The 25,835-nt window shown below is 39.6% G+C and overlaps 1 protein-coding gene across 2 annotated transcripts in view; it reads left to right on the plus strand.

The window, feature by feature from the left end:
• The window catches only part of KAT6A (lysine acetyltransferase 6A), a 34,719-nt gene that overhangs the window by 2,816 nt on the left and 6,068 nt on the right, over positions 1-25,835 (plus strand). The window contains exons 2-16 of one of the 2 annotated variants that reach the window (XM_072399805.1): positions 97-918; positions 11,388-11,496; positions 13,136-13,251; positions 13,453-13,534; positions 14,008-14,143; positions 14,353-14,639; positions 15,308-15,414; positions 17,504-17,619; positions 17,981-18,122; positions 19,017-19,178; positions 21,595-21,688; positions 21,872-22,103; positions 22,215-22,413; positions 23,391-23,933; positions 25,534-25,813. In XM_072399805.1, coding sequence (XP_072255906.1) covers positions 325-918; positions 11,388-11,496; positions 13,136-13,251; positions 13,453-13,534; positions 14,008-14,143; positions 14,353-14,639; positions 15,308-15,414; positions 17,504-17,619; positions 17,981-18,122; positions 19,017-19,178; positions 21,595-21,688; positions 21,872-22,103; positions 22,215-22,413; positions 23,391-23,933; positions 25,534-25,813 — 3,199 coding nt within the window. In that variant the 5' untranslated portion in view covers positions 97-324. The remainder of the gene's footprint in view (positions 1-96; positions 919-11,387; positions 11,497-13,135; positions 13,252-13,452; positions 13,535-14,007; positions 14,144-14,352; positions 14,640-15,307; positions 15,415-17,503; positions 17,620-17,980; positions 18,123-19,016; positions 19,179-21,594; positions 21,689-21,871; positions 22,104-22,214; positions 22,414-23,390; positions 23,934-25,533; positions 25,814-25,835) is intronic. The other variant, XM_072399806.1, reaches the window with a different exon arrangement.

Genomic DNA, 25,835 nt, shown 5'->3' on the forward strand with positions numbered 1-25,835 from the left:
CCAACCAAAACATTTCTAATGGGGGTTATGGGGTGCATGTATTTGTTTATTATTTCATGTCTGCATCAAAACACAATGTTCTTTTTGTCTTTACAGATTTGAAGCTCTTATCACTTTTTGGTGGTGTTTTGCAGTATTTTGGAGAAATCCTAGTTGTCTCTTACATCTGTGTGGATCTTTGCGTCTATATTAAGACTCCTGGACTTTGGCAAGGTTGAGTGACGGGAGTTTGGTGTGTGCTATGGTGAGCCAGCCTCCGGGCAGTGCCAGCCTCCTTTCCTCCCTCCAGGACCAGGGCTAAACCTCTATGGATATACAGTCATCATGGTGAAGCTGGCAAACCCTTTATATACGCAATGGATCCTGGAGGCCATCAGGAAGGTGAAGAAACAGAAACAGCGCCCGTCCGAGGAGCGCGTTTGCAATGCCGTGTCAACGTCGCACGGCCTTGATCGCCACACCGTTTTGGAACAGTTGGAGCTCAGTGTTAAGGATGGAACCGTCCTTAAGGTTTCCAACAAGGGGCAAAACTCCTACAAAGACCCTGATAACCCTGGGCGCTTGCCATTACCTAAGACTGGCAGAGGCCCGGGACGGCCAGAAGGTGTGGACTGGCACCGGCTCCTGAGAAGGGCATTAGAATGGCTTGCTGAGCCAGGGGGCTCTACGCTGAAGAGCATTGAACGCTTTCTGTGGAGTCAACGGGATGTGGGGTTATCCTTCGGTGGCAATACAGGTGCAGCTTCTGCTTTTCACCAGCAGCTAAGGCTCGCAGTTAAGCGGGCATTGGGTCACGGGAGAATCGTGAAAGAGGGTTCCCTCTACAAGCTGAACACCAAGTCATCAGAGAGCAAGCAGGGGTGGGAATCACTAGCTTCCCTCCCTCCAGTTTGTCTACTGCCCCATGAGAAAGATAAGGTGAGCATTCTGCTTGGGTATGAATTGTAAAACTGAAGAACTATTATGGACATAATGTATCATCTGTTATATGGGCGAAAACATTTGGTTAAAGGCTTTTGCATGGTCAGGTCCAGAATGGCTTATAAAGCATTGGTATGTGTTCTGGTTCTTTGATGTGGAGTTAAAATTTGGACAAACATTGAAAAAAAAGAAAGATTCATCTTACCCTGATTATAAAAACATGCCGGGCTTGTATGTCATACTGATCGCCGTGCCTGTTCTCATGGTTAGCAGTATTGGCTGTAGACTGAACCTTTCTGTGTGAAAGCGTCCTAGCAATCAGATGGTCGGTGTGATGATAAAACAAACTAGGACTATGGTGCTTAGGTCCTACTAGCTATCATTGCCTGCCTGAGTGCTCTATTCTAAACAGTCTTGCCCTATGGTTTTTTTACTAGTCATACTTTTCCACTGACATTCTGGTGATTTAGAAATGCTGGGTAAAGCTAAATTCCAGGCAGACAACTGAATACATACATTTAATGCCATTTAATGCAACTATTCAATGTGTTTGACATGTGCATGGATATGTTTTCTGTCCAGTCTTCTAGCAATCAAAATAGCACAATGGATCAGGGCAGGATACCTAATCTTCCTTTACTTCAGTGAAATAGCATTAGGATGCCTTTTCTCCTCTGTCTGTGAATGGACAGTGAAAGGAGAAGCAGCACGCTGATAAGTATTTAACTGATTGTCTGTCTTGGCACTTGGCCACTATGGTGCACCTGGTACCAGTGGTACAAAGTGGTGGTGGGATGGTTTGTTCTTACATCTTTGTTTTGCTATGTATTCAATTTGATTTGTGGTGGAAAAAACAAAAACATTGCGTCCGTCTTATGGCAGCAATGGTGAAATCTGCTGAGGAGGTCACTGTCACCGCATGTTTAGGAAATGTAATCTGATTGGTGATCCTGCTTGCTGCTTTCTGTTTAGGAGTAAATAGTTTGCACCGTCCCCTTCCAGCAAGGACTGAGATTTATTTACTACTAATGTTGTGATTTTAGTAACAGTGTTAAGGAGGGTAAAAGAAAGTAAAGTGTCAGAAGGAACTTTATCTATTCATTAGTAGCAGGTATAGTACTTTAATAAAGAATTCATACCTGCCTGGTATAATTCTCCCTGCAGTGTACGGTTTTAGCATAAACCGCTGAAATGCCCAGGTGGGGGAGTTCTGTCATCCTAGCACAGCCAAAGTCCCAAACCCGGAACTAAGATCATGACATGAAATCCTGCAAAAGAAACATCACTCCAACCATAAAACCTGAAATTCTCCCAGCCCCTTCTCACACCCTTTATACAACCCTGCAGAATCTAAAAACTTCATAATTATGTCTAATCCCCCTTTAAACCTGTTGTGCAGGTCCCTTATCATTGCCACTTCCTCCCTGTGGGCCATTGTTTCACCTCTGCTATGGTTCCTGACCCTGGCTGTCCACTCTCAGTGATGTGATTACTGTGGGTTATGTGCTCAGGAGGATAGTGGACACCTGGAAGAAAGATGCGGATGTAAACAAGAAAGTGAAAAAAACCGCCAGGGTCCTTCTCCCGGGTTTTCGTGTTGCTGCCCTCCGACGCTTTCTATTGGCTGCCCTTGGCAGGTATTTTTTTAATGGACCATGTGACCTCGATAAAAAGAGACAGCCAGGTACCAGCAAGTACAGTTGCCTTGGCTTTGGTGGGTCAGTGGCACTGTCAAGGGATCTGGATGACTGAATAATGAGAGTACAGGAGGGTTGCTGTGATCCCAGAAATAAGGTTTAAAGATGAACTCTTTTTTTACACTGTTGCAGAATTGTGCCTTTTCCTATCCTACTTTTACTGCATACTGCTTGCTTTAGAAGCTGCAGCAAGAACCCACCTTTATTCTTGGGTGCAGGACATCAAGCATAATCTATCTCTAATTTCCTCCCTGACCCCTTTTTTTTTTCATTGGATTTCAGTATTGTAATTTGCCCAGAAACTCCAATTTTTCCATAATATCATCCACCCATTTTATTGATTTAACTTATTTTCTATAGTTTACTAATAGAACTACCACTACTTCTCCCGGTAAAAGGATATACACAACACATGAATACCTATTCACTTCAAATCTGTGTTATATTTTACATCTAGAACTTCCCCAGTGCTCTCTGTGTAAGATGAAGTTGGTTTGCACACATAAAAAAAAGAAGTACCGGGTGCACTTATTTAAGTTTATGAAACACTTTGATCATTTGCCAAACTTTAAACAACTTTACATATTGTCTGCTCTGCTCTTTGGCAAATGTATTTTCCAGTTGTTTCTCACTGCACTCATTTCTAACTAAATATGTTTGGGCTTTAATGTGATTCAACATGGATTTATCTGGCCAAAATACCCAGATGGCTGCTTTGTCTTTTATACTGATCTACTATTAAACGCTTCATCTCCATGGCAGCAGCGGCTTAGCTTGGTAGCTCCTCGCTGCTTTATTATACGTGTAATGTGAGAGTTTACTTCTCCAATTCACATCGCATTGTGTAAAACATCTTCACTAAATATTCTGGATATTTATATATTGGAGAAAATGGTTTTGCTTTCATCAGTTTGATCAGACTGATGGATTTGAGATCAGAGAGAGGAGGAGTAACATAAATTCAGCACTTAGAATTACAAACTTTGTATGAGACAAGCTAATCGGGCCACCCCAATATATGTATATTGTATAAATCTACACACCATACAAATAAGCCAATGTCAGAGGTGAAGAAAGTTGAATTCCAACAGCGTATATTTACAATTTAGTTTTTTTATGTTTTGTTTTGTTTTGTTTTTTTTGTTTTGTTCTAAATCTGTTTTGAGTTAAATCTTCACTAGGGGACATGGGTTTTGGTGATGTTAGTCTGAGGGAAATTTCTTTCATTTTGTAAAGACTTTTCTTTCATTTCCTTTTGTCTCCTTATAAATTAAATTGAATAAGACAAACGCTGGGTACACACACGTGCAGTGTTCAAGCCAGAAATAATTTTAAGGGGGTGGAAAGAAATTGTAGGCAGGTGGCAAAACCTGTATTGTCACCCAATTCTTCAGTAACCACCCAAAACAGCCGGGTGGTCACTGAAAGGTGCTGTGGAGAACCCTGCACACGTGCAATAATTGTCATTGGAAAAGATCTTTCACAATCTATATAGGAATATGAAAAGTAATGAAGGGGGCTTCAAGGCTCATTTTTGATCATTTATATTTTTTAAAAAATAGTTACAATAATTGATCATACATCAATACATTGATTTATATAGATCCAACTCCCATATGTATTCATATACATTGAACATATACATTCTGATACAAGAAGATTGCTTATCCTGTGTTCTAAATGAGCATAAAACTGTCTTGTTACCGGACTCGTTTCGCAAAAAAGGGCTTCCTCAAGGTTATGCACCAAGCATATTGTTGTTTGGTGGGTAAAGCAATCTAATAAATCTCTGGTAGAGTGTGGATGGTGTTACTGATCTATAATACAATAATGCGCTAGTCTATTGTGTTGTACATAATACTAATGTTCCAAAATCAAGAAGTCCTAAGTGTATGGGATCCCAGTTCTGTAGGTCTTGTAGGTAGTGAGAACAGGAAAACAGCAGTATGTTTACTTTGGCAGTTATAAGGCTGCGTTGATGGGTTGTGCCTCCTGATATAGGCTGGAGTATTGTCCATTTTTGCAAGGATCTTTCACGATCCTTTCCAACGACAAAAGATTGCACAATGTATGAAGGAGCGCTGTACATACCGCGCCGTTCTGCACCACGCTACGCTCTCTCCCCTTCGCCTTCATTACGGTTGTTCCTCGTCTGGACAATGAGCGCTGTACACACGCCTTATTCTCATCTGATATCCGCCCTGAGGCGATCATCGGACGAGAATCATCTGACAAGTGTAAGTAGCCAAAGACCGCATCAAATAGATGGCTGGATTTTAAAGTTCAGTTTTAAACTAGTTTTGTGTTCCTGAACATAAAGCTTTAGGTAAATCTCTTGTTGTAAATTATCAATTGAATGTAGGTGCAGGTACATACAAGTTGAGATTATTCTCGTGTCCTTAGTTAACTTTGAATGTATCTCCAAGGCTTTATAACATATTGTCAGATATTTATTAGGTTGCCATAGAAGCTGCAAAGTCTGCAGCACTTGTATGTAAATATTAACATCTGGCTCACATATAGTTCTCCTATCCATTCGTTGGATATCACAATGCAGGGTATTACAGAAAGCCAGTATACAGATGCATTGCATTGTGATGTATACATAGGTATATTCTCTCTACACCTAGCAAGCAGTTGGAAATGGCTAGCTCGCAATTAGCACACATACATTAAAACGAGGGAATGACCAATGCATTCACATTTTCTGCTAGGATGTCTCGGATCTGAGATGAAATTGGCTGGTTTAGTGCATGTTGAGAGGGGAAGAGGACAGAGTGTTTACCTTGCCAAGATATTGATGTGTTTTGTCCATTCCTAAGGCTGAGGAGAAGCCAGTATTTGGGTATAATTTTGCTGTTACACCAAGGACCTGTTCACATATCATTAACACTTGTACACTTTTTTATCCCCCCCCACTTCTACTCACCTTCTCCAGGTCTGGGACGATGTAACTGAATATGTAAAGGGACAAGTACTATATAGGACTGCTAGTAATCATGTATACAGAACAAAAATGCCTCGGTATTGGCGCTGGAGTATTTCCCTTTCTCTGGTGTTGGTGACATAGGATACAGCAAACTGGGTGTGTCATTGAATCGAAACAAATTTCCTGAAGTTTTTCCTTTTTGATTTGGCAGACGTAGTGCGTGTTTTCCAACAATGCCTTAAACAAGCCTAGCGTGTGTGTAGCATATGTTTCTGCTGGTATATGGATGTATGTGTAATGAGGCAGGTGAAAACAAACAAAAGTGTAAATGCGGACTTGGCAGGTGCTCCCGGTATATGGGTTTGGTATCATTGCAATATGGTATTGCATATGTTGGTTCACACCTGCTTTGTACGATATTGCTGGAGTCTAGGGGCAACCTGCAGCAGTGTTTAAGTTAGAAATTTTTCAAGCTGGGTGGTAAGAAATTGTAGGTGGGTGTTAGCCTCTGTATTGTGACCCAACCACCCAAAAACAGCTGTGTTGCCATAGAAAAGTGCCGGGTGGTGCGCCCGGCTAACAGTGGCTAGGGAGAATACTGCTGCAGTTTTCCTGCTTTCCCATTACTACAAAAGTGTACATCTAAAGGCCACTTTCACTGAACTCCAATAACATAGCATTGGCTGGAACAAACTTGAATTAGTTCCATCTGTCTATTATGTCATGCGTTTTTATATATGTTAAATGGCTTGTAAATTGTATTACAGCAAGGCGTGAACCGGTTTGTGTTTTCTACCACTTAACCCTATTTGTGCATACCAACTAATAGTTAATAGACGGTGATACTACTTTTTAGGTTATGCAATGTGCACTACACTTTACATTTTATTGATGTATATTTAAAAACTCCCAACACATTTTTCTAATAGTCCTAATCAGAAAAATGACCTCCACCCTATGTGCATATAAAGAAAGAGATTACCACAGAATTGCTTGAACTTCAGCACTATGAACAGTGAGTGAAACTTTAATACTTGTATCTATTCTTTTTGTAGTTATAAAATGTATCTATTTTTCAGGTTTATCAGGGAAAGCACACATGTTACCAAACAAGTTGCACTTTCAAAGTGCAGTCATCCTTGTTTGCCCCCCACCCTGAGCTAAACTAACCCACCCTCCAGTGCTGCAACATTCACTATCTTACTGCATCTGTACATTACAGCACCATAGACTTCAGACATTTTAACAGCTAACAACAACGCATTGTAATGTGTTACTGTGCATGGCAATGCATATCGATTAGCAAGGTGCATTGGGTTGCCAGAATAAATTGAGTTGGGTTGCAGCAATTGCTTGCCCCCAATTTACTGAACTAAGCTTCAACCTGAGATTATCTTCCTATGCTTACCCATCAGTACACAGCTTGTGACTACATTTCCATACTGTGACCCCCCAGCCCCTTTTAGCTGGGTGCACCCTGTGCCTGTTTTTTGAATGGTTATTGAAAAGTTTGGTCAAGATACAAATGAAGCCACCCAGCTTAAAAAAAATTCTGGAGGTAACACTGCACCTGATCAAGCACTATCCCTCCTTCTCTGTGCCTTGTGTTTTATCAAAGGAAATCTGAATTATAAAAGTGACATGAGGTGAAGAAGCTTCTGACATGAAATGTTGAGCTTTTGGCCCAATCACTTGTATGCATTGTAATGAAATGTGGGTACACAGATTAGATTTTAGGTGTTGTTGTCTCACATCTATATGATATGAGCTCGTTATAGTAATAGTTTTATGACAGTGCATAGCCGTGTCTCATCTGATTGCTGATCATCACAAGATTTTGCTATAGCAGCCAATGATTTTATAGCTTTTCTACAAAGTATCTCTTTTGAGGTCAAAATATCCTCAATCACTTGTTAATTTTTGCACTGGGAGGCTTAGTGTTTGGTAAATAATGTTGGCATGGCTGGTCAGTCAGATGTTGGTGCGTGAGAAGTTCTAGAAGTGGAATGTGAAAGGTGTGTTACTAAGCAGGGAAAGGTACCTTGGACTTTCCAGTCAGGCGGTGTCAGCTGGAAGGAGTATACCTGAGCTATTTATACTTGTTGTGTTTGTGGGTGTCCTAGAGAGCAATGAGAAACATTTCCTGTTTTCTGAATCTGCGCTAATCTGTACAGGGAGACACATGTGTCCTTCCAGAGACGGGGAGATGACCTCTTCCCAGCTGCCATCATCCTGACTCACATCACATTGTCAATGAGTCTCAGATTCTTTGTCTTGGTGTCTGTAGCTCTGGCTGTGCCTTTGTGTAAAACTTTCATAAATCAGGAGAGCAGTCCTACAGACGTCATATAATTGTCTGCTTTAGGACGCTGTTTACAAACTCGTCTGCACACTTAAAAGCTGGCTGACATGTATGCACTTTGGATCCTGTTTTTATGGATTTCTGTACTGTGTAGTAAAATTTTATCAAAAGTTTGGATCTTGATCCTGAAAGGTTATTTTTTTTTATCAGGCTTATTCAGACTTTATTCTGGTTGGTGCATTTCCTATTGAATATGCTGCATAAAATACTGTGAAAGATGACAATTACAATTCATACTTAATAGGAATTAGTGAAGTTTGACAACATGAACTAGTAATAATCCATCTACAGCAATAGTGGTGATTATTCTCCATAAAGGGGGCCTTAAGTGACCTCATTATTGGGACATAAAATATATTCAGTAAATGTTAGAGAAAGTTAGCAGAGACTGAACATGTGCACTAAGAGATGGCTGCACGTTTCTGCTCCCCTTCTATTTCCCTTACATAATCCATTATAAGAGATTGAATAGAAAAGTGATGGACCTCACAAAATAAAAAAAAGATATTGTGAAAGAAACAAACCATTTACTAGTAGAACCCACTCTAAAGAATATTCCCTATTTAATGTACAGCTCTGCGTCATATGTTGGTGCTATAAAAATCCTGTTTAATAATAATAATTTCCTTCATTGCTTAAGTTAGCACCATCACAAATCAGTCCACCAGGATCCTGAGGGCCGCCAGTATGCGCACCAAGACTTTACTATTACTTATAGGGTGTCCTCTCACCTTCGCACAGGTATCAGATCTTACTTGCTGGCTGTCACCTTAAACAAGCCGCCATTGGCTTTAAAGCAAATAAATGATATATTAAGGACTACGTTCCTCTTAGTGAGGTGTTGTATACTTCCTGTTTTGTTGTCCACAAAGGAAGTGGGGGGGAAACCTCCTAATAAAACATCAATAAAGGCCAGACAAAGGTATTAATCTCCTTTCCTGGCTAAAACTACAAAGTGAGTTTGCTTGAAGCTTATGTTGTTCAGACATTTTTTGGAGCTGTGGAAAAATTGGTGACATACAGGCAGTGGGATATTAGGATTGTCAGATTCGGTGTAATCTTTTAAAGTGTTGGTGAGATGATGGTTTATTATGGTTATAAAGGAAAGTTGGTGTCTGACACTTATGATAGTTATGCAGTGTTGAACCCAGAAATGTTTTAAAGCCGGATGAGAAGAAGTTGTAGGTGGGTGGTAGCCCCTGTATTGTGAGCCAACTCTTTAGTAACCACTCAAAAACATCTGGGTGGGTATTTAAAAGTATCCGGTGGTGCGCCCACCTAAAAGGGGCACGGGAGAACACTGGTTATGTGAGATTTGCAGTTCAGTGGAATTCGCTCAGCTCTTACAACACTTTTCATTGTGGATGTTTTAATTGGGATTTTCTCCCAATAACTGGAGATTTTTAATTGCTTCCTGTTTTTTGCCTCCAGGCTAAAGAAATAACCAATGTTCCTGTAACTCAAATCATATCTACTCACAAAATTAGAAAAAAATTACAACCATGTTTATAGTCATGTTTTCCTGCAATCCACGGCTCCATTACAGAGATTTTCTAATTTCTCTTCTGGGAATTTTTTTTTATCGAAGAAAACAAGTTCTAGATTCCCCTAGTTTTCAGTACAGATACACTTCAGAAAAATGATAAAAAGTTTGGCTGGAGCTTTATCTTAGTAAGCATGTGCTCACAGTATACACATTTTTTTGTGATATTCACAGGCGGGAAATATTGTTGTTTGATTTTTTTTTTTTAAACAATTTTCTGCTGTCATTGTTTTCTAGTACACAAAAAAAATGCAAAATGTATTTCTGGATTCCCATAAAGGCTTTTGGCACATTGGTGTATATGTTTTACTTTATGTCCTGACACACAATTAGTCTGTGTTTTGTTTTCAGTATACCTCGCCCATAAGGTGTATATATAAATTGACGGTGAAACGCGTATACAAGTATCAGCGTGTGATGTCTCCGATAAACAAGCATCTCATATTGCCCTGGCTCAGGTTCTCAGCTCTCCTCTGTGTGCAGATGGAGGACATCTGCTGCTAGCACTGACACTTAACCAGGGAGAGGGGACAGCTGGGAGCCAAGCCAGTCCTTAAAGGGGAATTGTTTCCAGGGACATTACCATCAGTGTCTGTACACTTCATGAATGTCTGAATTCCTCATGCACCGGGTGGGGGAAGCTTTCTCTTGTACAGTTATCCATCTCTTGTCTTCCATGAGCTTGGGATACTCTTGTTCTTTTCCAGCCCTTTTCATTATTGTGTCTTGGCTCTGGAGTCTATTCATTCCCCAAGCCGGTCTGGGCCGATATATATTATACCTCCCGATAGATAAAGAGAGGTAACAAATACCAAGTAGCTAATGGCTGGTGAAGAATAAATATCATATATAAAGAAATCTGTGTGTTTGGCAAGGAATGAGAAGATCCTATTTATCAAAAATATTTAAATGCTTGTTGTTTGAGCTCAATGTCCAAGTTTAATGTAAAAACCTTATAGCCCCAACTTGTTCTAACTCATCCCAGCATCTTACTTTCTTGGTGCGAATGATTAGATTGGAGGATAGGTAGGGAGGGCTGATTGTTTTTTGGTTAAAACTAAATGTATCCTTTGACAGAAACTAACCAGATCTGCATTGCTTGCCCCCGAGCAGAGGTAGTCTATGGGCAAAGGGAAGTGCTGATATCATTGGACACGCTGGCAGGACACGTTAATCAGCGATACATTTTGCTACAGATGGAGGGGAAATGTTTGTGTGAACATTTTTAATCCCCTGTACCAGGACAGAAGGTTTATAGAAGTGATTGTCTCTTCAGAGACAAAGGAGTGTGAACTCTAAGTTGCCCTTATTATAGAGCCAGTCTGTTCACTGAATCAGCCTCCTATGTGTAGTTTTAAAGCCAACATGTACTTCATCCATGCTGTGTAAAGCAATAGACTCACTTTAAATCTTTAAAAAAATACTTATTACTTGACCTACATTCAGCGTATGGGGGTGAGGATGAACAGGGTTAAAACAACTTCTGTTGGCACTTACATGAGGATGACGGTCTCCTCTATCCCAAGGGGCAGCTTTGGACCAATTTCCAAGTATGAATGCTATCACATAGCTAGGTGTAATGGCACTGAATACCTTACATTCTGTTTTTATTGCAACCTCTGTAAAGACAGTTCTTCCATGTTTGCGTATACAAGATACCATTGACCACATCTCTGGTTTAGAATGAGTGATCAGTGAATTATCCACCCATGTTATCAGGTGTTTTACATTGATTTTTATATTGCTTCCAAGATATACATACAATACATCTATACTAGACTCATTTTTCTGCAGTTGTTGCTGGTTGTGTGATATCCATAGTTATAACTTCTTTTTAATGTCATTGGGTCTTTATGTGGCACATCTTTGTGACTGATTTGTTCTAAGATATACACAGCTACAATATGACCCGTGTTCTGATCTTGTCTACTGCAGCCAGTCGCTGAGCCCATCCCGATATGCAGTTTTTGTCTGGGAACAAAGGAACATAACCGTGAAAAGAAACCGGAAGAGCTCATATCGTGCGCAGATTGTGGAAACAGCGGTAAGTAACTTCTTGGTAATAACTGCTTCGGGGTAATTGCCAAAACAAGTTGGTGAATCTGTGGAGTAAAAAGACCAAAACACATTTTTATGTTATGGATTGTGGTAGGAGATGCATTGTAGTCCATCGCAATGCATGGTAATGCGCTGCTGTGGGATTCGGTGCATTGCCTTGTCAGAAATGCTACTTTTACTATGTTTTTGTTGCCAGCTTATATCATTTATCGGGATGCTTTAAAGTGAAACTAACTATTGCACTGTCCTGGAATGCCAAGTTTGCTGGCTTTAGTTCCACTTACACATTGACGTGCCAGGATGCCAGAGTGTGAATGAACCCATAACCGGTCCCTCCTAAATATTCTCTTCTTACCACTGGATGGCAGACTAAGCAAGGAAAAACACTTCCCTGACAGTACCATATGGTTTTTTTTGCAACATTTATTAACAATTTTATTCTACCATTTTTATATAGTATTTTTTTTAATTTTTTTTTTTATTTTTAATACGTATTCCAGCGCAAAATCGTAACAATTATCCTTTATGTAAAATATTCAAGCAAAGCTGTATGTTTTGTTTTTAACACCACAAACAGACAAAAGTTTCCCAGCACTCCCACCAACTAGTCTTCAACAAAGTTCACTGTTCTACCTAAAAAAAAATGTAATATATTTTCAGAGTTTTGTGACAACCACACTGCTTCGCCAACGCCCCCTTGTGAAATCTAATCTGAAATCATGATTCTGCTGTTATTATAAAAGTTCTCCGTAATATGTTGGTGCTGTAAATACTGCAAATTGATAAACATAATGAGGTCTTCTCTTCTCCCTGACTACCCTGTCCTCTCCCCTGCCGCCTTGCAGCTTGCTTTCTCTGTGGAGCTCCTGGTTCACCATCTGGTATTTGGCATAGCATAATATAAGTGTATTTCACACAACAGCCTACTGGACATCATGAGCCAAGCTAAACAGTCTTAGTGGTGGCAGCATGTCCTTTCAATTGCTATTGATAAAGCATTTGCTTTCATGAGTCTGTAAGCTCTCAAATGCTCTAAACGGTTTCCAAACTTTTGCCATTCTAGACACATTCCCTTTCCACCCTGTATGTTTTATCTAACCTGTGCACTTTATTGATGTAACACCCATGATTCCAATCCTATTGTTCCTGAAGCTTTGAACATTCATAGAATAGCAATCTTTTTACCATAATGTTGATCAAAGTTTCTTAACAAGGTAGAGGGATGCTGCTTATGGCACTTGTCATGTGTGAACAATGGTCCAGCAATCAATGTTGGGTTGCAGATAAACTTTTACCATTCCTATTATTGGCAGGAGTTCTGCAGGCAGGACAAAAATATGATGCTTTTCTATTAGGGTCTTGCTATGCATCTCCATGTGACCTATTTCTTATTATTCCTAATGATGTGAGTTTGGGTAAAATGATCATACCATCACCAAATGTGTCCAATACAAAAAAGATAACTGTTTTTTTTAACTGTTTTTGAACAGTTTTTTTCTGGTGTAATCCTTGGTAAAATCTTGTCTTGTTCTAAACTAAATAGGTGTTGACATTTGCTTTTACTGTTTGTGACCTGTTTTGTCTTGTTACTAAAAATCTTTTTTTTAATTTTTCTTTGGTTATAGGTCACCCGTCCTGTCTTAAGTTCTCTCCTGAACTCACAGTACGTGTTAAAGCCCTCCGCTGGCAGTGTATAGAGTGCAAGACCTGCAGTTCGTGCCGTGACCAGGGCAAAAATGCAGTACGTTTTCCATTCACTTAATATTATAGTGTAACACTTGTCAATGTCACCATGGTGACCTTAATTTGCACTGGTACTTGGCCGCTCTGAAGAATTTAGAGAAGAGTGAACTGGTCAAAACCCGGCAACTTTTATATTTAAATTTAAAAAAAAACTTTTTTGGTTCTTGACTGTAATCTGATGTTAATACTTTCATTGCAGGACAACATGTTATTTTGTGATTCGTGTGACCGTGGGTTTCACATGGAGTGCTGCGAGCCGCCCCTTACACGAATGCCAAAAGGTGAGAGTCCTGATAATGTTTCTGTATGTTCAGTCATTTCCCTTATCCTTGGTGCTGATATTCTTAACCAAGGATAAGGGAATGGCTGACCCAATAATTTTTTTTCAGAATTATTACCTTTTCTCCTCCTATGCACTAAGCTGTATCCACTGTATAGCATATACATCTAGAACTACTGCAAACTTTGACATGGGTCGGGGGGAGCTGCACCTGCTCCCTCCCCGACCTATAGCTCTTATTGCATTAAATGCAGTCAGTAGGTGCATTATTTCAAATTACTACTTTTTATGGTCTTACCTCAAATTATCAACAAGCATGTAAATGACTTTAATCCTAATTATTTTACCCATATCAAACTATAAAAAAGTAAAGAAAACAAAAAAGGAAAACAACTATAAAGAAAGAAAACTAGCACATAAGACTAAGTTTGAATTTGTACCTGTATTCATCTAAACACTAATCTTCTTTTCTAGGCATGTGGATATGTCAGATCTGTCGACCACGGAAGAAAGGCAGAAAGTTACTTCACAAGAAGGCAGCACAGATCCGCAGACGTTACACTAACCCAATTGGAAGACCTAAAAATCGTTTAAAGAAACAAAGTCCATCGTAAGTGTAAAAGTGGGGAATTCCAATATGTTTCACCACACTCTGTAGACTCTATTACACAAACACTCACTTTTGCCTTTCTCCTCTCCTAGTTGACCAGTAATTCCCCCCCATCACAGTTATAGCCAGCAGTGAGGTGTTAAGGGAAGAAAGCAAGGCAACTTCACTAATAAACATTTACTGATTTGACTGTTTGCTTTTTTTTGTAGGGCGAAATCTCCATTTGGTAAAGGTCGTGGCAGCCAAGGGAGAGGGAGGAAACGCAAGTTATCGTCATGTTCATCTTCGTCAGAGGACGATGGCAGGAACTCTGAAAGCGCACATGCCTGCGGTCCTGCTGTTCCCTTCAATAAGAAGACAAAAGGTCTTATTGATGGCTTGACCAAGTTCTTCACCCCTTCTCCTGATGGACGCAAGGCACGAGCAGAAGCATTGGATTATTCCCTGCAACGTTCACGTAAGAGAGGGCCACGCAAGTCCGGACAGGCGGACTGGGGTAAGGGAACTTTACTGGAAAAAACAGGGCCTTGTAATTGGGTCTCAACATCTAATCACTTGTACATTTACAGGTTGATTAAAGTACTGAAAGAAACATGGGAGCTTTTTTTGCTGAGCTACTTAAGAAAACGCTAATTTCTTGGCTGTCATTCTGATTTAGATAATTTTAACCGCAAACGCAAACCATAAACAAGTTTGTAGTTCTGGAGTTTAGAAACAGCCAGGTAACTAGTGTTTTCAAAATATGGTCAGCAGTGTCTGCCTGTGTGTTTCCCTCAGTAAAGATTTCCTTGCAAAGCCCATTTTTCTAGTTTCCATCCTAATCAAATATACAGTAGTAATCAGTAATTGGCACTACCCATCCTTAATGACCAATGGTATGGTCCTAGTGGAAAGCCAACTTTTTATGATATACGTGTTGGAACTTCAGTCTGTGGAAACTAGACTAGATCAATACAATTGTTTACAAATAATTAATTGCATTACACAACAGAAAACTTGTTGGAAGTCCCAGGAAATAAAGCCTTGTAACTTAAAGTACTTTAGAAGTGGGTGCTTACTTATGGACATAAACCTGGTACAAAGTGTCTGTCATTTGTGGGCAGGTTTTCATTGTGCTTATAATGCCAAAGTGAGTAAACCAATTTATGTTTTTTTTTACTTCAGACAATCGAGACGGTTGGGATTGCAAAGCAGATACAGACGATCGACTAGCAATGGTCTCTGAAAAAGAAATTGAACTTTTTGAAGACATTCAGCAGCAGGCACTGCAGGTAAGAACCTTGCTTTTTGTACTTTAGATACATTTCCTTTCCCAGGAGGATGAGAGTGTAGTTAAACAACAGTTTTTGATTGCCAACCATCCAAGTTATTAAATAACAGGTGAAATATTCTGTTCTGATTATCCACAGAACCTCAAAGCTGAATGAACCGGGTGTTAACAGGGCAACTCCTCCCCAACAGTAGACCTTAATGATTTAGGGAAAATGAAATGGTTTAAGTTATGGAAAAGGTGTCTAGAGTTCTGTGGTGTTATCTGTATACATTTAAATCATTCTGATAATCCAAAGATCCTTCTCATATCTGATTATTGCTGTTAATGAGAGTTCGGTTGGGAGGTATATCTATGGTGATACAGAAAAGTGTACCAATCCTTCTTAGTTCTTCTGTCACTTACAGAATCAAGTAGTGTAAATGTTTTCTCCCTGCATTTATTGCTTTTTCCTGAACAATTGATTTTCTCCAAGATGTCTGTAGTTAGTATTACTATTTCTGAAGGTTTTAGCAGGTAAAAACATTCCCAAAACTTCTTAATTGTACATAAAATTTTAGGGTAACTTAATGGTTTGGCATATGAGGGTCAGGATCAACATGGTCTGCATTCTTTTCAACAGTGACTTTAATTTATCTTGAGTCCCTTTTCTTTCCAGTAAAACCGTTTCTAATGTTGGGCGTTTGCCTTCTCATAATGAAGTACACCGTATATTCATATATTATCAAAACTTTATGTTTAGGATAGAGTAGGTATCTATACTTTTAGAACGTGGACCACAGCATTTCACAAATGTCTGATGTATATTGTTAATCTTTAACTTTATGGTAAAACTTGGGATGCTGGCATTTTCTTCCTGTATGCATGGTGACTAGGCACCCACATATTTGGTGTTTTAAGTTTGGGTAAGGTAAAACTTTTTAGGTATTAATCACTTCTTGTCCTGGTGTTTGTTGTAACCATTATAGAAGAGTAATGGAGGACCCCAAAATTTACATTTGCCATCATAAGTGGTGAGAATTAATGGGAGATGCATAGGGAACACCTTTTCCAGTAACAACTATCTAAAGAGGAATGTTCCATGGATTTTGTAGAGTATTTCTGCTCCCTTTCTGAGCAGAACAAACTAAAGGTTTTAAACTCTATTGCTATATCAGAAACCAAAAAGAAATGATGCAGAGTGAGTGGGTGAAATTGTACCATTGCTCCTTTTGATATTCACTTTAAATTTATAATCCTCAGCAGATTTGACCTGGAAATGTGTAACCAGGAACATGACTGAGGAAAAGCTTCTGTCATTTGTATTTTGTGGATATTTGACACAAAAGTGACATTATACTGCTTTTCATCGTGGTAGAAGTTGATTTTTTTTCCAGTTTTGTGACAAATGATGCCAATTTATTTTGGAGAACGCTCTGCATGTTTTTCGTTTTTTATGCTTTGCAATACAATAATAGTGTCAGCCTTCCAGCAACCACTAAGCCTCCTCTACAATTCATAGCTAGTATTACAACAACTTGGCTTCCTGGTCAGTCCTCTTCTGGTACCTAGTTGGTTAACTGACGTGTTCTTGTGGCTGTTAACTGCTGTGATTATTCCCACAGGAGAGTTACGTGCTGCTGTCACCTAGGCACGGGTTAGAGAGGGAGGGATTGAGGAGGAGAGAGCCCAGGGGAAGGTAGAGACAAACAAGAACGAGGATAGAAGGATTATAAAGGGGAGGGGTGAGAAAAGTGCCTCAGGTGCCCTCGACCCCTGCTCAGATACTTTAGAAGCCATGTGTAAGCAGTTGTATTGGAGTCCTGGGACCTCTCTGACCCTGGGCATTCAGCTGGAGGAAGGTGTGGGGAGAGGAAGCAGAGAAGAGGCACATATTGCTCAGGTTAGTTTTGTATTCTTGTAAAGCTTGCTATATGCAAAACCTGCTGCTTCCAGCTCATGTTACATGACATACAAATTGTAAGTTGGATTTCTACAGGGAGAATAAATAAGCAACCCTATTTATAATACATATTTTTGATAGTTGTTCATTGTATAGAGATAGTTTGTTAGTGTCTGATGTAACCTCTGAGTTTTTTTTTCCATTGCAGAAAGTGGGTGTCAATGGTCCCCCTGATCCACAGGTCCGCTGCCCATCGGTCATAGAATTTGGAAAATACGAAATTCAAACGTGGTACTCCTCTCCATACCCACAGGAGTACACAAGGTAAAAATACTCTCCATTCCCAAAATAGCATGATAGAACTAACTATTGTTTGATGATCAGGTGCTTTCCCCACTTGTCGTCTATGTTTACATTTTTAAATATGTATATGGAGCTCATTTCTTTGTAACATATTATTGTTGTAGTGTGTAATGAGTCGGCCTTTCCTATATCATACATAAATCTGCTCTGCATAGTGGTACAGCTGTTGATGTACTTTGCACTGTGTAGAGTTCCGTCAGCTAGGGTTGTCATTTACTTCATTGCATTTACTCTAGAAAACATAGGTGTTAAAATGCTGATTTAATTCCAGAAATTCTGTTTTCTTCACTTATTTGTAATCTTTTTGATAATCTTACTTTAGACTTCCCAAGTTGTATCTGTGTGAATTTTGCCTCCGTTATATGAAAAGTCAAACCATGCTACAGCAGCACATGAAAAAATGCGGCTGGTTTCACCCGCCTGCCAATGAGATATACCGCAAGGACAACCTCTCAGTCTTCGAGGTGAGTAGAAATCCAGAATGGGAGAGAGAAATGAACAGTTTGTTCTTCATAACAACTTTTACCAAAACAAGAAAGCGGCATTTTAGAGGTTTCAAAATATCCAGGGTATACCGGCAATACAGCTCTTTTTATAAATTCTATTTTTTAGAAGGGTTTCTGATTAGCCCCCAGAATAGCGCTATCATTTTTAAAACTAGATCTATGGGCAAGTATTTTGTGCTTTAAAACAGAATTTGCATAAACATTCACAGTCTGCTTTTGTTTTAACAAGCGTGCTGGTCACCTGGCAGCTTTATATTGGGAAGATGTGCAAAGGACCAGCCAGACATGATCTCTCCTTATAATGAAGACATATCCTTATCTTCCTCTGCCCTATCCGATCTTTCAGCATAGGGAGCAAATAGAAAAGCCCATGCAAGCTTGCTGTCACATAGGTTTCTGCAGACCCAAGACTGCTGGGTATCTCCTGTAGATTTCCTCAGCAGTAAATAAAGGTTTTGCTTTAGAAGCTAGTTCTACATAAAAACAGGGCACTGGGGGAGTTGAATCGTCCATCTTTATGATCATGTGTACCTCTTTGAGGCTCAGACTGTAAGATGTCTTTTTAAAAATATTTTTTTTGGTCCAGCAACACCCACAAAGCAAAAAAAGGCATCACCCTTCTGCTCTAAATGGGACACGAGATACAATACTCCTGTTGTCCTGGAGAGCTAGATAACAGCATGTAAATAGATATGCTACGCATCATTACTGGAAATATACGTTGTTTCTTGTACCTGCCTTTAGATGTATCCTCTTTACAAACCAAGTTATATGTAGGGAGCATTTTGAGCAACATTTTTATTGTATATATAAAAAATTCTAATTTTAAACAATTGTTAAACCTTTGTCCAGGTTGATGGAAAGGTCAGCACGATCTACTGCCAAAACCTTTGCCTTCTGGCCAAGCTCTTCCTCGACCACAAGACCTTGTATTATGATGTGGAACCCTTCCTCTTTTACGTACTGACACAAAACGATGCAAAAGGATGTCACCTGGTTGGCTATTTCTCCAAGGTGAGCTTTAGGGGTTAGACGGCGGTACACCAGTCTTTTCACTGGGAAGGGAAGCCACCACCAATTTAGCTGCACTTTAGAAATACATTGCTTCATTTCCAGCTGAATACAGATGGTAGGACTGCCAAGGAAGAGTTATGAACACTCATGACAATGTGCTTGTGTCACAGTGACCTTACTAAATTATCGATATAGCCTATTGTGCATGAAACTACACCTACCTGTATTTCTGATTTAACAGGATTCTCATGTAATTAATGTGTAATGTTCTGTTTACAACACCTACTTGCATATGTTTGTTTTTAAATTATCAACATGAGCATGTGATTATTACATTTTAATAAAAGCAGCACAAAAAGGATGCAAGATGTATTGCTGTTAGTGTATGCAAAGCCAAATTATGTTTTAGTAAAAGTAGGAGATGGTAAGACTGCTTGTTAGTAATTTACTTTGCCCATCTGTGTCCGTTAATGGGACTTCTCACAGCAGAAAGTAAGAGTAGATCTCTCCAAGACGAGGAGATATAGCCTCTTAGGCTCACCAAGATGAGCACAGGTTTCCCCATATTTCCCTGCATGTTTTGTGTTATGACAAATCAAAAATGGATTTTTAATCACTTTCTGTACTGGAGGCCATGGTCACTAAGACCAATGCAGAGCATTGACACAGAGGACTATAGGAGCTTTAAACCTTTTGCATTCATTCCAGAAGGATTTTGGCTTTACATATAGTTTAAAGCTGCTTCGGTGAACTCATTCTAAAGAAATCAATTTAGTTAGATCTAAAGCTGAACTTTTTGTTCTTACTATCTGCAGTCACATACATGAAACTATAAAGATAATTGTGTGACAATTAGATGAACACCTGCACTAGAATATTTATTATGCAATAGTTATCTACTATAATATAAAGGTTTGGAGAGCTAACCTGCATTGTGTCATCTCCACCCCTGGGCTACCCAAATGGGATCTCTACCCAGGCTGATGACACATTCCTGAAATCAGCTATTACCTGCTAACTCTGGGCATAAACAGCAAGGCTGGTATCTTGCACCTCCCATCATAAAAAAATATGTACATGGATGTTTTTGTATGACCACAAGAGGGCAGGATGTACTTTACTGAGGAATTGTGACATTTAAAATTGTCCCTGTGTCTGAACATTCAATATGCAGGTATGTTACAATTGTGCCTTAATAAAAATAATAAAGTGCCTATAAAAATGGATAAGGTAAAACTAATTTAGGCTACAATTGTTTAATCGTATGATAGAACTGTATTACACATTGAAAGATACTAGTTTGTGCATCCATGGTTTTTGTTCTTTTTCTCTTGACCATCAGGTTTAAAAACCTACAAATTCAGAGTAGAAGAGCATGCATGCTGAAGCAATGTAAAAGGAGAGGGGGTGGGAGGCATAGCACATTATAGATACGTGATTTGTTCATATGCTGCCTAAACAGCTTTGCAAGTTTAACTTTATTAAACTTTAAATAAAACAAGTGATTCATTAAACAATTTGGCATAGGTTACACAGATTACAGTATTGATTATACCCTATGCATTTTACTTTTACTATTAAAGCACAACCAAAAAGAGGAATCTCCTGTCATATAAATTACCAGGATTACCGTTATTTGAGCAAAGTTTTTTTTTTTTGGGGGGGGGGGTGGAAAATGTTTGTTGTGTGAAAAGAAAAAGAATAGCAAGGGGACATTAGCAGAGGGAGACGGAGGTAAATGTGGGCTGTAATCTCTGACCTGTTACTGCAAATGCAAATGTGTGGCTGTTTTTGCTTTCACTAATTTTAGTACAAATTTAGTAGAAATTTAGGACAGTCATAACGTCAGATCTGCATACTTGTTCAGTGTTCTCCCCAGCCACTTTTAGCTGGGCGCACCACCTGGCACTTTTCAGTAAGCGCTCGGCTCTTTTTGGATGGTTACTGAAGGGTTGGGTCACATTACAGGGGCTGCCACCCAGCTTCAACTTCTTCCCACCCAGCTTAAAAATATTTCTGGGGAAAATACTGTTGTTAAGTGTTAAAGGTAATAAGGTTGAAGTATTTGTATCAAAATGAATTCCAAGCATTAGTTTAGTTCTCTAATAACGCTCAGTTTGACACCCATTAGTTTTACCTAAGCCACTTTTTTAGGTTAGCTCAATGATTAGGGTTAATGGAGCCTAATCAAACCCTAATTGGATCATTCTAGGACAAATTTCTTATTATATGAAAACCTAGGTTTGCGGGTTGCACATTTAAATTAGTTTTCTTTAATACTGGTAGTAGATATTGAAAGTCAGATTGATGTGCTTTAAGTGATAGTTAAATGTTTGTACCCAGTGTATTACATCTACATATGTGAACTGAAGGAACAGTTCTTTGCTGTAACACATTATGTCTCATTTGTTCTCAGGAGAAGCATTGCCAACAGAAGTACAACGTGTCCTGCATCATGATCCTCCCCCAATACCAGAGGAAAGGATATGGTCGCTTCCTCATAGACTTCAGTAAGGAGAGAAGTTGGTGGGAGGGAGGGGGATAGTGTCTACTCCTGTGAAGATCTGTCTTGTCCTGATAGATGGAACTGGCAGAGATTCCAGAATGACCCATTAGTGACACAAAGACTTGCCAAGCTATTGCCCTGACCTTGCTTACGTCTGGTGACTTACTGGTTTCTTTTATTTTTTTAGGTTATCTTTTGTCTAAGCGTGAAGGTCAGGCTGGATCTCCAGAAAAGCCACTCTCAGACCTTGGCCGTCTTTCTTACATGGCGTATTGGAAGAGTGTGGTATTAGAGTGTCTACACCACAATCGGGACCATCAGATGAGTATCAAGAAACTTACCAAACTGACCGGAATTTGTCCACAGGACATTGCCGCTACATTACAGCAGTTGCACATGCTCGAACTGCGAGGCGACCGGTATGGTTTCTGCAAATTCTTGATTTCTTATAAAAGTTAATTTTTGAAATATATTTTTATGACCTGTTCTAAAACGTTGACTAATTAGTCTTTCTTTTTCTATATATATAGGGTGGTCATGGTGCGCCGAGAAAAACAAATCCAAACCCACATGAGCCGCCTGCATGCTCGGCCGCGACAGGTGGAAGTAGACCCAGAGGCACTTAGATGGACACCTGTCATTGTCACCAACTCTGTAGTATCTGATGATGACGTGGAGTCTGAAGATGAGGAAGAAGAGGGAGAAGACCAACCCCTCAAGGAAACCAACGTAAGTAATGTTTGCAGGCTGCAGAGGATCACAAGTGCTCTGTGCCCTGACTTGTCCACAGGAATGATAAATTGGCTAAAGATGTGTGATCAGACAGCTAATTTTATCCTATTGTAGAAGGGTTATTGCCTGTCTCATCCTGCAAAGAGCAAGAGTAATGTTTAAAGTTTATGACGGTACAGTTAGAAAACCAAACAAGCCATACTTGTTTAGTTTTTAAAGTTGTCAGGAGAAAGTCTTTTCTCTCTAAAAAAGTTTTGCACCCACAGCACCTGGGAACCTTCTCAGGACCAGGAACTCTCCTGTATACCAAGGCATTTTAGAGCCAAATGTGAGAATATCCCAAGCACCTGATCTATAACAGAATGGCTAAAGACAAAAATCAACTTGTTGCAATTACCAAGTTCAAGGCTTGACTGAAATGCTGTGATATAAAGAGCTGTGCATTAACAAATGCTTGCAAACCTCAATGAACTGAAACAACATTGTAAAACTAAAAAAAAAATAAAATAAAAAAAGTACTGCAAAATTCCTCCAGGGCGACGAGATTGTTCCATAGACATCCATATAATAATGACTTCAAGTTATTGCTGCTAACGGTGGTACTACAAGCCATTGGATCATGGAATTTACCTTTTTTACACATGTTTAAATGACATGGAGAATTCTGTTGTGTGTAGTTTTACACATGTGGATAGTGTTATACGATTTTAGAACCTGCTAAGGAGCAGATGTTTTGTTTTTCTGATACTATAATTCCTAAGAAATGGAAAAAGGTTTAATTTAATTTTTTCATGACTGTAGATGCTAGACTACTTTTTGCATTACAATAGAAAACATGCCTACGAAAGATCTTATATTAGCTAAATTGAATAGTTCTGTCCACAAAACGCAGCTTATAGTTAGACCTTCAGTATGCTTTTTAACTTGTTAGATACTCTCACTAACGAGGATTTATTATCTTTCATCATTTACAGACACCAGTGTTACGAAGCATGTCTCTAGAATTCAAGGAGAGAGACATTTGCCCTGTGTTGGAAAAGGAGAAGAGTCCTCCCCCACGGCCTCTAAGTCCACAGTCACCAATACCTTGCTTTCCAAACCCAAGACAGTTTCAGGACTTTCTGCGAGATAGCATTCCCAAAAATAACCCACCATCGGGAAGAGGTCGTCGAGGGAGACGAGGGCGGCGTGGCAGAGCTCCTTGCTCTTCTTCCAACAGAAGCGCTGACCTGCTGCGTTTACTGACGAGAGAGGCCCCGGGACCTCCACGGCGCAATGGTGAACGTGGCCGTCCCAGTTCTCGGAGGGGTAGACTGAAGAGACTGGCAGATTCTATTCTGAGAAGAGACTTCCTGGAGCACCAGGAAAGGCTCTCCCGGTATGAAAGTGAACGATCGCAGTTAAGAAGGTATAGTGAAAGCAGCGAGGAGGAGGATGATGAAGATGATGACGATGAGAGCCACAGTCTGCGTTCAGAGTCGCCACCTATCCTCACCAAACCAACACTGAAACGCAAGGTAGGGTTAAAGTATTTACAAATATATTATTCTAGAACCATGTAGTAAATGGCTTTAGTAAGGACCGGTTCACTAGGACATATTGCCAAAGTCTCCTTATTTGCCTAACTCAGTGTTTTTCAACCGCTGTTCCGCGGCACACTAGTGTGCCTTGAGAGATCTTCGGGTGTACCGTGGGAAATTATCCAATTTCAGTTAATTGCTCCCAAAATGATTTATTTACTGCAAAAAATTTGTCTTCATTTGTCTATACCAGCGATGTATAGTGATAGGCAGAACCAAAAAAAACTCTTCCACTAGATGGCAGCAGGTAGCTAATTTACGTGTCTGACTTTTTGGTGGTGTTCCGTGGGATTTTTCTAATTGTAAAATATGTGCCGCGACTAAGAAAGGTTGGGAAACACTGGCCTAACTGGTGAAAGAAAATATGACCTTGCCATAAGTATGATAAGTATGATCATGCAACTTCCACATAAGAAGCTAGGTGCGTTTTGCTTGGTTGTAGCTAATTACTAACTATCATCTCAATAACACCATATTCTTGATGTAATACAGTGATGTTTTCCCCCATTCAAAGTGCAGATTCATCAGTAACTATGATTCTATAAGAAGGGAGGTTGGGTTAGATTAGACAAGGAAAAGGGGAGAGAAGGATTATTTCACATTGTTTTTAAAAGTGTTTTTTTGTGTAATGGAAATCATGCAGTTTCCATATCTAATGGGAAAACTGTTTGGAGAGCTCTGGTTATTGTAGCAGAGACACTTTTTCATTCTGTTTTTTTTGTATATAATTCCTAGTTATGTAGTATTGGTATGGACTATCCTTCTACAAGCCTGCAGGTGTCACTCCAAACATGTTTACATGAGAATTTATGTAAGAGTTACCTAATGTTCTGCATTCTCTTCAGTTTTCATCTGTGTGCTCCATAACCAGTGTGTGCAGTCTAACATTGAGAGCGACCATGCTTTTTTCTGGTTACTTTATAAAAAAAGGAGTCACTTGTGCATGAAAACATCTTGTTTACATTTCTGCTCTTCCCTCTAACACAACTTTGTGCTGTACAACATTTCAGTTTACAAAGTGAACAATCTCTGCTCCTTTTAGTAAATTAAACTCGCTTAGTAACCAGGACTGCTCAGGTGTCCCTCAGCCTAGTATAGAAACCTTTTTGCATATATAAATTCCTATTTTTATTTTGGTTAGTAATATTTTTTGGGAAGATCTTATCTCACTGGCAACTATTCAGTCAATAAAATCTTGCACTACCTGGGCTCTTTTCTAATAGGTTTTCCAATTATATGTAATAATTGTGGGTTGAAAGAGTATTTCCTTTCTGCTGATGTTGATGTTGGACCACTGATGTGATAAGTGTGCTCCTGATGCTTTGCATTTCAGTGTTGTTTCATGCAATGTAAGATTGGCTTATATTTTGACTTCCGGATTCCTCTGCACCACTTCCCCCCCACCTTGTGCAAATTTCTGCTTAATTATCTCTATATGTACACTTCACACTGCACTCCATAGATACTGCTCCATTACTACACTAAAAAGTATCTGATATCTCGTTTGTATTTTGACTCCTGCCTTTTCTTTTTCTAGAAGCCCGGACCACATAGAAGAAGGAGAGTTCGGCGACGCAAGCACCACCACAACAGCAGTGTAGTGACAGAAACTATATCTGAGACTACCCAGGTGTTGGATGAACCATTTGATGATTCTGACTCTGAGCGGCCAATGCCAAGATTGGAGCCAGAAGAGGAGGGAAACGACCGAGGTGGCCCATTCCCTCCAGGCTACTTCCCCTACCTCACCCCACATACTTTTCTGAGACGCAATCGCCCATTGGGAAAAAGGAGATCAATCAGTGAGAAACTACAAGGTGAGACTAGCACACACACACA

The sequence above is a fragment of the Pyxicephalus adspersus genome, chromosome 2 (genome assembly GCF_032062135.1).
Source record: "Pyxicephalus adspersus chromosome 2, UCB_Pads_2.0, whole genome shotgun sequence".
In the NCBI taxonomy this organism is placed as follows: Eukaryota; Metazoa; Chordata; class Amphibia; order Anura; family Pyxicephalidae; genus Pyxicephalus; species Pyxicephalus adspersus.